Raw genomic sequence first — 13,690 nt, forward strand, 5'->3', positions numbered from 1 at the left:
ATTGTGCCACTAGGAATCCCGGGGCACAAAAGGGCTATGGGGGGACTAAACATAACTAGGGGGGATTGCAGGCCTGCTCCCCCGGGAAGAAAAAATTATAATTTCTAGGACCTTTTGATAAAGGAAGTCTTACAAAATAGGGGCCCCTGTACTTAAACAGTATGTTGGGGCCCCTTTCAATTAAAATCATCCTTGCATGGGCACAACATCCAGTTGCAATTAGTAATTTGATGCAATTAACAACACATGTATCCCGGGGGTCTCTGGTCCTTTGGTGGTCTGGGGCTCCAGGCTCCAGAGCGTTTGTCCGAAATGCTCCCTCAGTAATCCAGGCATGTTTCCTGATGTGCAGTCAACAACGCTGACAAGATGGATCGTGCACCAGCATCAAGTCTCCTTAGTCCGCCGGCTCGTGGATATCGTACTTGACGCCACTCGGGCGGTAGTCCGGTTCGTCGTCCAGGTCGCCCAGCGTGGGCTCGAAGCAGATGTCAAACCTGCGCCTCAGCCGCTTCTTGAGCTGGAAGGTGCGCTGGACGTTGGCCTGGCTGCACTCCTGGTCCTTCAGCTTGGCGTAGTAGTCGGAGAACTTGTTGAAGAGGATGGAGATGGGCATGCCATTGAGGATGATGCCGAAGGAGATGCAGGCGAACGCCACGCAGCGGCCCAGGTAGGAGATGGGAACCACGTCCCCGTAGCCCACGGTGGAGATGCTCACCTGAAGGGAAAGAGAAATTAGATGTTGTAATAGAAATATTATCATGTCATATAGATCTGTGTTCAAATACATATTCTATCTCTGATAGCCTTGACTAGTTAATATGATCAACTAGTATAGAAGACACTAGGCGACAGTCTTAACAGTGTCTCTTAAACTCAGCCAAAGGGCCAGGCGATATGAGACGCCCAAGGTTATTTTTCTCCAGTTCTATTGTGAAGCCAAAACAAAGCCCGGCCTAGAGCCAATCTTTGTTATTCATTCTGTAAGGGTCCACCTGTCCTAGGACCCTCCCCTCCTTTCCATCCTCCTCAACAGCCCCCACCTTTGCACATACTTTCCATGGACTTCCTCCACCTGCTGGACAATTCTCGACATTGCACCTTGTACATTTATGTCTGCTCAAACTGTCTGTCTTTCTGAGTGATCTCACCATCCTGCTGTATATTCCTGTGTACCTCTTGCCCCTTGTTTTCTCTTGTCTGGTATAGCTTGTGATTATTGTCTTTAGTGTTTTGTCCCCAGTGTGTTTTGTGGTGTTATTCAGTATTTTACCCCAGGGTGTTCAGTCTTGTCTTGTGTGTTTCCTTCCTGGTTGTCTCACCCCATGTGCGTCTCGTTTTGCTAATTGCCCTGCTGTCTCCCTAGTGTTAATTGTTCCCCCTATATCTGGTGTGTGTTCCCTGCCCTCCATTGTCGGTTTGATTGATTGATTGACTGAAAATTGTATTAACAGATTGCAGAATGGGTACAATACAGTACAGCTCAATACACACAATTGTTAAGGGGATGCAGACCAGAGAAAGACTTTCGTCTTGTTTACATCAGGGTCCCCCATTTTCAATTCATCATAACATATATGACATACATGACATACAGATAGACAATACTGCTACATCTATACATTTATGACATACCAGATTTACAAATACAGTATTGTTTGTGATACAAAAATAGTCTAAAAAAGAGAGTATATACATTTGAGGAAGAAACTGTACATTGGAGGAGGTTGGGTAGGTGAGGTGGAGGGGGGGGTTGGGTAGGTGGGGTGGGGGGGGGTAACTGTACATTTGAGGTGGTTGGGTGGGTGGGGTGGGGGGTTAACTGTACATGTTTTTATTCAGACAGGCTTTTAAATAATTCCTGGTTGTATACGTTGTTTATTTATTTATAATTGTTGTTTTGTTTTTAGTTGCACTCATATTTAGTTATTTAATTGTAACTATGCCTATGCTTACGATGTGTCAGAATTGTTTTATGTGTAGTGCGTTCATCTCTATGTTGCTATGTTTTACTTCTGTGAAGCACTTTGTGATTTTATCTGAGAAAGGTGCTATACAAATAAAGTTTACTTACTTACTTACTTACTTACTTACTTACTTACTTACTTACTTACTTACTTACTTACTTACTTACTTACTTACTTACTTACTTACTTACTTACTTACTTACTTACTTACTTACTTACTTACTTACTTACTTACATTGGATTATCGACGAAACCTTACTTGGTCCCAAGAAGAGGGTCTCGTGTATTATTGGGTTAGGACATTTACTGTACATTGGAGGGGGTTGGGTTAGGACATTTACAGGGGCCAGTTTCGAATTGCAGTCTCCCGTAGGTGCTTTGAGAGTGGTTTTGAAAGTAGGTAGTGATATACATTCCTTTACAGCTGTGGGTAGGGCGTTCCACATTGATGTGGCATAATTGCGAAACATGTTTAGTCCCTTGTTTGAGCCGAATCTGGGTTTGACATGATTTGTGGAGCTCCCTCTGGTGTTGTGGTCGTGGTATTCACTGACCTTTGGGAAGTATTTTGACATGTACATGGGTACCTTAGTCGTGTAGTGTATCTTGTAGACCAGGCCCATTGCAAGTTGCTGTACTCTGTCGTCTACTCTAAGCCATCCTAGGTTGTCAAAGTGGGCAGGGGTGAGGTGGGTTCTAGGAGTAAGGTCAAGCAGTAGTCTGACCAGTTTGTTTTGTGATGTTTGTAATTTAGTTTTTAGCGCCTTTGAGGTGCTTTGGTACCATGAGGTGCAAGCATAGTTGTAGTACCCTTGAATGAGTGCTCCTGCCAGAGTCTTCAGGGTATTCTTGTTTACCAGGGAGGAGATCCGGTACACGAATCTAGTTCGTTGGTTGACTTTTTTTATTACATTGGATGCCATTTTGTCACAGAAAATATTTGCCTCTAGGATGGAACCTAGGTATGTAATTTCATCTTTCCTTGTGTCAATATTGTCTCCCACTGTAACTGAGAAGCCGTCGGTCTTGCTGAGTTTGTTATTTGAACCGAAGAGAATGGACTCTGTTTTACCCAGGTGTAATGATAGTTTGTTATCAGCGAGCCAGGTGCAGAGCTGAGGGTTTTTTCAACGTGTAACTTGTTCTTGTCAGAGACCAACAGGGCTGAGTCATCCGCAAACAGGAACAAGTTGCAGTCACAAGCTGACGACATGTCATTCGCATAAATTAGGAACAGTAGCGGTCCTAGTATGCTTCCTTGTGGAACATCACAGCTCACTGGGAGGGGGGGGGATAGGGTACGAAGAGAATGGACTATTACCCAGGTGTAATGATAGTTTGTTATCAGCGAGCCAGGTGCAGATTTTGCCTAGTTCAGAGCTGAGGGTTTTTTCAACCTGGTTCATCGTTTGTTACTGTTGTGTTCCAAGTCCATGTTCTTGTTCTGTCTCCTGTGATCCTGTGCGTCTTATAGTAAGTTGCCTAGTATTAGTCTATTTATCACCTTTTGTTTTCGTGTACAGTCCGTCATGTTTGTTATTGTTTTATTTGTAGTTGGGTTTATTTTTTCCCCTACCAGCTCTGCTGTGGTTTTCTGTTATGTTTTTGTACGTGCTCTCATTGTGAGCTATTCCTTGTTTTGTTTGCTGCTGCCTTTTGAAGTAAAGATATTTTTTATACAATTCACCCTTGGCTCCACGTCTCATCTGCCTATTCTCTCCTCGTCCTGTTCAGCAATTGGGTCCTCGACAACACTATCCGTAACACATTCTCTCACTAGGGCATATTTTGTTGACTTTTTCTGTCATATCTGGGCCCTATTCCCCATACCTGGTTCAACTAAGTCGATCAAAAGTCCGATTATCCAGATTCAATTAACCCGATGTTTGAATCCGGGCTTTCCCTGTTCCTCGAACGCTGATTCAGTCTCGTTAATTCTAACCAGACTTGATAATTGTGCGCGGCCGCCTCACCTGAAAAGACAGTAGGTATCGATAGCAGAAATCCTGATTTTCTAATGGCATTGATTGATTGATTGATTGATTGAAAACTTTATTAACAGATTGCAGAATGGGTACAATACAGTACGGCTCAATAGCCTTGCCGACAAGTTAAATGCATAATCTATAGGCTAATGTTAAGTCCCTCATTACCCCAATCAATCAGATTATATTTCTTTAAATGTGCCTGCTGGCAGTAGGCTTAATGGAATGTATAATCGAATGAGATCTATTGCTAGCGAAAATAATTAGTTCAACTCTTTCAGAATAAGTAGATACAAACAAGCCCAAAGAGTATCTAATTGATACGAATTAATAGATACTTATAAGGATATCTGTACAGTATGCGCTCGGCTTAGGTATCATGTACTTTATATATAAATACATGGTTCCCAAAGTTTTCAAGGCGTGACCCCCGAAATAACGGTGTCAGAGAGGCTTGGAGGGAGGTTTGCAGTTTCACTATTAATCAGGTTTTAATCTGTTTCGGACATCATCCATACATGCATTGAATTGATTAACCTTTGGTTTATACCAGTGACACCTTGTTCATCATCAGATAACAGTGATTGAACAGATAAATGCATTTTCTAAAATGCATTCATCAAATGTCAACGGCTCATTCAATTTCTCAAATCGGTCAAACAGCGCATCTCATCACACATTTTAATCCCAGTTACAATATCACAATAACGTGTGAGTGACAGTGATACAATTCAAAAATCCACAGATTCAGATTTCTCTGAGTTCATAATCCACAGTCCACGCATAAAGACGCTTCAATTTATGCTTGAATGAAACACAATCCGGGCGCTCCGTTAAGCAAATACATCAACAGCGGAGAATATGAAACTAATCATTCATTAAAAATATCCCTGCGGGATTCACATTTGCAATGCTCCCTTATTAAAATAACCACATAGTGTGTGTATCGCGATTCCGAGCGCCGTATATATGACATGCATTATTTAGGTCAAAGTAAATCCATAGGCTGAATATGATTTATTATCAGCATTTTATGTCTATTATTTTACATTTCAAAAGCCCCCTCTAGAAAAACAAAGCACAAAAACATAATTCAGACTGGTATAATGGGATCTAGACTGAGAATTATTTCAGGAAGCACTTTGCGAGGGTGTGGCCATGGTTTATCCAGCTAACTGAACTAAACCCTGCCCTCAACCAGGTTAAAACTTTTTGATCTGTTGCCATAGCGATTTAGAAAATCCGACGTCGGGGAACGGAAAGGTCTGGCTTAAGTCAAGCTATGCTGAAAATTATCCGGCTAACTCAGTTAGCCAGGTACGAGGAACAGGGCCCTGGTATTGTGAGGGCTGTGGGTGTGTGTGTGGGTCATGAGCAGATAATAGGGACTCTTAAAGTTATACGTGAAACGAATAACCACAAAACTGCTTACGCAGACGTTTTTAGGAGAGGGGAAAAATAAACAACACAAAACAACCTTTACAGGTGAAAGCCTCAAAGTGAGTATTTAAGAAAATAAGTAAAGTCCAAAAAAACAGGACGACACTCATTAAAGAGGTATTGTAGAAAGAATAAATAAGCCACAAAGGCAACTCCTAAAAACAGAGTTTATATTGAAAACATAAAACAATAAACCTCCACCAAGGGAGTTTATGTGCAAAGGACAGTTCCAAAAGAACAAAAGAAAACACTACCATAAAGGACTCAGCCTCTATAAAGTAAAGTGTAAACTAAGCCAGTAGCCGAAAACAATATGGCTACAAAAGAAGGCTAAATGCTGAATAGGGCAGCACTACACTTAAATATAATGAGCCTGACCAAACATATAGCCAGCACAAGGAAATGAATTAACAGTTGACACTGCGAGATCCAAACTTAAATAGACTCAACATGGCCATAGGCAAGGCTGCACTGCATCAGGTGCAATCAAGCCCACACACCTGCCGACCCATGAGGCAATTAACCACAGGGACCAGGGATTGACAGCTGTCCCTCACAGAAAGGTGAAATAAGGCAAAAACCATGACAGGTATCTAATGTACGTCATGTAAATTATGTATTTAATCTATGTTCTGACCAGAGCTCTTTCTCACTTTCTGGTCAGACGTTTAGTGTGTCTGATTGTAAACTGAGCTCTGTGGAAACAGATTAATAAACTATGTTCTATATATTTTTATATACAAATTGACTTGTCTGAATTCCTACAGTTCACTGTTTGGCTCATTTGAATATTTCACAACAATGTTTGTTCTAGAACAGTGGTTCTCAAACTGTGGTACGCGTACCACTAGTGGTACTTGGTGGTACTGCTGGTGGTACTTGAAAACATTTCCAAAAAACTTAAACATTTTTTTTTTCTTTTTTTTGCATTCAGGCCACTGAACTTAGAAGCAGGCCAGGCCAGTGTTTCTGGTTGCGGCAGCACGATAGTTAGATAATCTAAGTGGGGAACAACCAGGAGATCACTGTGACAGAGAGGAATGCAGTCTAAACAGTCATAAATCTTTAATTCAACTTCAGCCCTGATCATAACCATTTATTTTTGAAAGAATGAAATATTCCCACTTTTCTGAAAAGAGTTGGTGTTAAATCTGACATTACAAAAAAATCCATCAAAATATGTGTTGCTGCTAATCATTGACACATGCCTAGCCTGTAATAATCCCCCCCAGAAAAATGTACTTTGCATTTGATATATTGTAAATATTTTACTTTTTGTGTGTTTTTTTTAACAATAATTTGTGATGCCATCACACAAACTGGCATTTAAAGGGTAAACATTCAAAAATGTATTGAATATGTGTTTTCTTTTCTTTTTTACAATAATTTGTGATGCCCATCACAAACACTGGCATTTAAAGGGTAAAAATGCCTGCACCAGAATGCAGGAAATTAAGTTTTTGTAACAAAATAAGTGTGTGTGTGTGTGTGTGTGTGTGTGTGTGTGTGTGTGTGTGTGTGTGTGTGTGTGTGTGTGTGTGTGTGTGTGTGTGTGTGTGTGTGTGTGTGTGTGTGTGTGTGTGTGGTGTGTGTGTGGTGTGTGTGTGTGTGTGTGTGTGTGTGTGTGTGTGTGTGTGTGTGTGTGTGTGTGTGAGAATGATGGACAATGGACCTGTCTCAAAACCCTGCCCTCTTTTCTTGATCCTCCAATCACAGCTGTCGCTTACCTCTGACTTCCTCGTACGAGGAAGTCAGAGGTAAGCGACAGCTGTGATTGGAGGATCAAGAAAAGGGGCAAGGTTTGAGACAGGTCTATTGCTTGCTGTGTGAGAGAGAGAGAGAGAGAGAGAGAGAGAGAGAGAGAGAGAGAGAGAGAGAGAGAGAGAGAGAGAGAGAGAGAGAGAGAGAGAGAGAGAGAGAGAGAGAGAGAGAGAGAGAGCGAATTAAGTACATTTGCTGAAATACAGTTGTTCTTAATTTTCTCACTTGCTATGTGAGAATGTTAGTTATTATGTTCTCAATGCCCCTTGCATTGTATGAGTTGTGTGGAAGCGTTTGCTAGTTCTAGTGCTATCCCTTTGTACATTGTGGCTGTGTCTGACAAAAGTTAACAATAAATAATGGTATTAGGAATACATTTGATTCCTGCGTGAACTGTGCATAGCTGAATAGACTGTCATATGGTGGTACTTGGAGAGCCAGCTACGTTCTCAGGTGGTACTTGGTGTAAAAAGTTTGAGAACCACTGTTCTAGAAAGGACGTGTTCCCTCAAAATCAACAGTTCTACTCGATGGAATTACAATTAGTAATAGAGTAGCATAGATTTCAATTCCATAGAACTACAGGTTTTCGAACAGGACTCTGCTGTCGCAGAAATACCTATTTCTGTGTTTTTAGTTTTCTGACTTCCTCTATTTAATGATGCTAAGACTCATGAAAGTCTCTCAAAGCCCGTTCTGTGATTTCAAAGAGACATCGGATTCAAGAGTAGTTACTTTTTTTATTCCTGAAAAGCGGTTGTTAACCAACAACAGCGATATGCATGATACACACCCCTAACCTATCAGTATACTGAATATAAGATAGGGGCAATATTAGGTTTGGTCCTTTAAAGGAACACGCCAACATTTTGGGAAATTAGCTTCATAGAAAATTATCGGGCTGCACGTTAGCCTAGCTTAGCACAATGAATGGAAGCGGACAGTGACGGTTAGCCTAGGCATTGTCCAACACCTCTCCCGAAGGCTAACCGGCACTGTCCGCTTCCATTAATTGTGCTAAGCTAGGCTAACGTGCAGCCAGATAGCTTTCTACTGAACGCACAGAGGAAATTGGTATCTATCTTCTTGTCTCTCTACGATAAGCAAATGTCCCCAAATGTTGGCATGTTCCTTTAAGATACATGCATTTATTTTGGCAGGGTAGCCTGGCCTGAGGCATAAAAAGCCTAAGCATAGAAAGTGACTGGTATATGTCTGACGTCCCATGCAGGAGATCGCAGTCCAAAACCAGTTCTGTTCAATTGGTGCTGTGACCCAGATAGCTTTCCCTGTGGGAGGAGGTCAAAGTGTATCAGTTTAGCCCAGCTGAAAGCCTATTAAGCCTAATATCTCCCTCAGCCATGGGTGGTTCCCGCTTTGGTCTGAGAGGTATATATTTGGTGTAGGGAGATCTAGATTTGAATCCAGGGCCCTGTTCCTCGTACGTGGCTAACTGAGTTAGCCGGATCATTTTCAGGATAACTTGATAAGTCAGGCTTTTCGGTTCCACAAAGCAAGTGTGGCTAAATCACTATAGCAACACATCGATAAACTTGAACCTGCTCCTGCGCAGGCTTACATTTAATCCTAATGGTCACATTTGTGATACTTTTCTTTTTTTTACTTCTAGAAGCTCTAGAAGCATGGTAGTTTGCTCTGGATAAAAAAATAAACTTTCACAAGAAACAACATGTTGTCTACTTTCAAATTGTATAAAGGTCATGTGACTAGCTTGAATCATCACATGACCAGGCCAGTCTACTTCCTGTTTGTCCATGCAGCACAAAAAGGCTGCCAGAACACCCCACAAAATCAAGTAAGTACAACATCTTACTTTACAAATTAAACTATAGTATGTTGTGTATATACTAATTAAAGGGTCTTCTACTGATATGTAATGACAATAATATGCTTGCATGCATATTTTAACCTCAAGAGGTGGAAATGTAACCATGGTCACAAAAGTGACCATTGGGATAAAACATAGTCAGAAATGGGCGGTTTTGACGATTTCTCTTATTCATCCACGTTTTTTGATGACCACCCAGACTACACATGATGACCACCCAGACTACACATAATGACCACCCAGACAACACATAATGACCACCCAGACTACACATAATGACCACCCAGACTACACATAATGACCACCCAGACTACACATAATGACCACTCAGACTACACATAATGACCACCCAGACTACACATAATGACCACCCATACTACATAATGACCACCCAGACTACACATAATGACCACCCAGACTACATAATGACCACCCAGACTACACATGATGACCACCCAGACTACATAATGACCACCCAGACTACACATAATGACCACCCAGACCACATAATGACCACCCAGACTACATAATGACCACCCAGACTACATGATGACCACCCAGACTACATGATGACCACCCAGACTACACATAATGACCACCGAGACTACACATAATGACCACCCAGACCACATAATGACCACCCAGACCAGATAATGACCACCCAGACTACATAATGACCACCCAGACTACACATAATGACCACCCAGACCACATAATGACCACCCAGACTACACATAATGACCACCCAGACCACATAATGACCACCCAGACTACACATAATGACCACCCAGACCCCATAATGACCACCCAGACCACATAATGACCACCCAGACTACATAATGACCACCCAGACTACATAATGACCACCCTCACAACGCTTCTTCACTCTGCTGCCCTCCGGGAGGAGAATGAGGAGCCTCCGAGCTGCAGGACCAGCAAACTTAGGGCCCTTTCTCACTCACTGCTCTGTGTCGAATCAGACCCGGCTTGCATCAGAAAAGGGTGTGTCTGTCTTAGTGAGAACGCTGTCCCCCGTCCCCGCCCCCCCGCTGATTCGTCCCTGGGGGCGCTGAACCTGGACCGCTGAAATAGGTGGTCTCAGGTGCGCACTAGTGGGGGCGGTTAGGCCTGGCGATTTTGTTTGCCATTGCTATGTCTATACATTGTTTGAATGCATTTATTTCTATTAGACCAGTGGTGCCCAACCAGTCGGCCGTGGTCGACCAGTAGATCAATGACATGCAATATAATTGCCACAAGCGATGGGACAATGTTAGCTTCTGAACAGGCTAGCTAACTAGCGTTAGCCATTGCTGTATACTATACTTTCTTGTTCGAATGCATTTATTTCTATTAGACCAGTGGTGCCCAACCAGTCGGCCGTGGTCGACCAGTAGATCAATGACATTCAATATAATGCATATAATCGATGCAGCAATGTTACTAGTAAAGGCTAAGCTAACTAGCGTTTAGCCGTTAGCTTAGCGCTATCATTAAAACGCTCAAAAGCGGACTCTACAACACCATCCATTCGTGATAAAATGGGGTGGGTTATATTGACAAGGCTTGACAACAGAGGTTCAAATATAACTTCATATTTATTGGCAATTTGTTCATTTTATATCAGCATCCAGAGTCTGCAGTCTGTTAAGACATTCCTGTTAACATTTTCGAACGTGACAGCATCGCCTACGGCAAGCGTAAACGCTCAAAAGGCAAACCGTAAACAGAACCCGAAGCGAACCAAGACTGCAGTGTGTACACAAACTAGAGGGGGGAGAGGGGGGGGGGGGGGGGGGGGTTCGCACTCTGACCCGGAATGAGGACGGTACGGACAGAATGAGTGAGTGAGAAAGGGCCCTAAGAGACAGCTTCATACACCAGGCTGTCAGGAAGCTGAACTCTCTCCCTCTCTCTCTTTTCACCAAGTTAACCATCATACAATTAAAAAATAAATACAGATCATCTGTTAGGGAGGTCTAAGGAACAAAATGCAAGCACTTACATTGCAAGAAAAAATTTGGGATTAAATGGGTTAGCTGGATAAGCTTGCCACTCCCTCTGGAAAAAAATGGCAGCTCCCTTCCTCAGAGATCCCATTATACCAGTGGTTCTCAAACTACGGGTTGTGACCCAAATTGGGGTCACGGGTAGGTAACAGTGGGGTCGCGCATTGGCAAGTAAAATTTTTTTTTAAGTTCTGGCAACATATGACGGGTCGCGAGCAGCTGCGGGCAGGTCGCGAGATGATTTCCAGAATGTATTGATTTCATAGAATGTGTGAAATAGGCCTATAATTAAAAACAATTAAAATACATTAAACTGGTAAAAGCAATGCTTTTGAAATGTAAAATAATAGACCTAAAATGCTGATAATAAATCATATTCAGCCTATGGATTTCAGAGCTACAGCGCGTGCGACACCTGTTTGAGCTGGGGGATGAGGCGAGCTTGTTTCTGACGGAGAATGCATCCCAGCTCACTGCCCACCTCCAAGCCCTTCTTGAACGGTTTAAAAAGTATTTCCCTGAGGAAATCAAGCGACGAACCTTAAAAACAGTGTTTCAGTCCAAGCCGCTGGCTGAGTTCTGGATATCAATTGAGGGGGAATACGCACAGCTATCCGCCATTTGTCTACCTACCATCTAAAAAAGAAAAAACATTCTCTACACTGACTTATATAAAAAATAAGTACAGATCACGTCTGAATGTGGAGGATGATCTCCGGGTCGCTGTCTCCAAAATTAAACCCAGACTGGACTTGTTGTGCTTCAAGCATAGTGCCCATCCATCTCATTAGGTGAGTTGAACATTAGCCTTCTAAATGAAACACGCTATATGTATTAATTTTATGGTTGTTTGATTATTGTGTTATTTTGTGTAGTTATTGTGCGTTAATGTTTATTAGTGAAACGTTTGCATGTTTCAACCACCTCCTATAATAGTGGGGGTCACGGCTCTCTGACACTGTACTTTGGGAACCATGTATTTATATACTACATGATACACTACACTACAGACTACAGACTACACTGAAACGGTGCTTGACTTTGTCTGTACTCTGGTAGAAGAAACAATCCCCTCTACCACAATTAGAGTTTACCCAAATCAAAAGCCCTGGGTAGATAAATCCGTCCGTGAGGCTCTGAAAGTGTGCACCTCAGCCTACAACGCTGGGCTTGTGACAGGCAACATGAATGACCACAAGGTGGCGAGATACAACGTTAGGAGAGCAGTAATAGAGGCAAAACAGCGTTACAGGGATAAAGTTGAACTTGAACAGGCTGACTCTAGAGCAGGGGTCAGCAACCTTTTTGACATGGAGTGCCTGTTTGAAATATAGTTGTAACTAGTGTGCCTCAACAATATTCCATGCATCGTAATTTTTTTTTCTCATAATCAGGTCTTTTTAATGATATTTTTTACATTATTACATCATTATTGTTATTATTAACAATATTATTATGATGGTTGTATCAACCCTAAATCTGAGTTGGGGTGGGGGGGGGATGCAATGCAGACAAACAGCTGCATACAGTGCGACCATTTCACTCACATTTGCCCATTCATTTTTGGACACATCACACACCATCGGTGTGTGTACTGTACGTGTGCTGTCATAGCTCCACCTACAGGCCTAATGGAGAACACCAGGAGAACACCAGGATGTGAATGGAGGGTGAATGTGAGGTATATTGTGTAAATAAGTTTTGATTGATCGCAAGACTACACTGTAAAAAAAATTATAATAATAAGTTACCAGAACTTAAAAATATTGAGTTCAGTTACTGTGCATTAAGGTTTTCAGTTTTCAATCCATAATAAGTTAACAGAAAAATAAGTACACAACCACATTATTTCAATCTAATAAAACTATGTTTATTGTCATTGTTTTAAGAACACAAGTTGACTTGGTAATACTCACATTTTGAGTAAAAGAAATGGCTTTTAACATGTGCAATGTTCAATGAAATAGAAAAATAAATAATAAAATGTGTTGATTAATCCCACTGGTCACAATGGTGACCGTAATAATGTTTTTGTTATAAGGCTCTGCAAATGTTACTGAATGATGTAGCAATGTATTTCCAGCTAAATTGAAATAATAAACAAATATAGGGTCTCAATTAAATATGTGGTAGTAAAAATAACCTGTGGGAGGATTTCAACAAGATAAATGTGACAACAGTGCAAGATATTTCACTATAATATTTCAAAGCAAAAAATAAATAAAAAGGTATATATTTGTTTTATGCTGCCCCCTGTGCCTATGAAAATGCCCGTGCGTGCTTATGCAGGCACGCGTGCCTAGGGTTGCCTACCCCTGCTCTAGAGGTATGTGGCAGGGCCTCAGAACGATGACAGATTACAAAGGCACCTCCCTCAAGCTGAACAGTGACATCTCCTTAGCAAATTATCTCAATACCTTCTATGCGAGGTTTGAGGCTGTGAATAACAACACCAGCCTACAAACCACTGCAATGGAGGGGGGGTGCACTGCTGATGGAGACTCAGTGTTCAAGATAACAGAACATGAGGTGAGGAGGACCTTTAAGAAAGTGAATATCAGGAAGGCAGCAGGACCGGACGGCATCCCCGGCCGCGTCCTAAAAGTCTGTGCCGACCAACTGGCCCCGGTATTCACTGACATATTTAACCTGTCCTTAGAACAGGCTGTCATCCCCACC

The 13,690-nt window shown here is 42.0% G+C and overlaps 1 protein-coding gene across 1 annotated transcript in view; it reads right to left on the reverse strand.

Annotated features, from left to right (window-relative positions):
* Window positions 1-397: 397 nt before the first annotated feature.
* The window catches only part of LOC311239454 (potassium voltage-gated channel subfamily V member 2), a gene marked incomplete at both ends in the record, with an annotated part of 28,150 nt that continues 14,857 nt past the window's right edge, over window positions 398-13,690 (reverse strand). The window contains one exon of the mRNA XM_084327762.1: window positions 398-718. Within this exon, the coding sequence (XP_084183888.1) occupies window positions 398-718 (321 nt within the window). The remainder of the gene's footprint in view (window positions 719-13,690) is intronic.

This window comes from Notolepis coatsorum (assembly GCF_963971535.1).
Source record: "Notolepis coatsorum genome assembly, chromosome: 13".
Lineage (NCBI taxonomy): Eukaryota > Metazoa > Chordata > Actinopteri > Aulopiformes > Paralepididae > Notolepis > Notolepis coatsorum.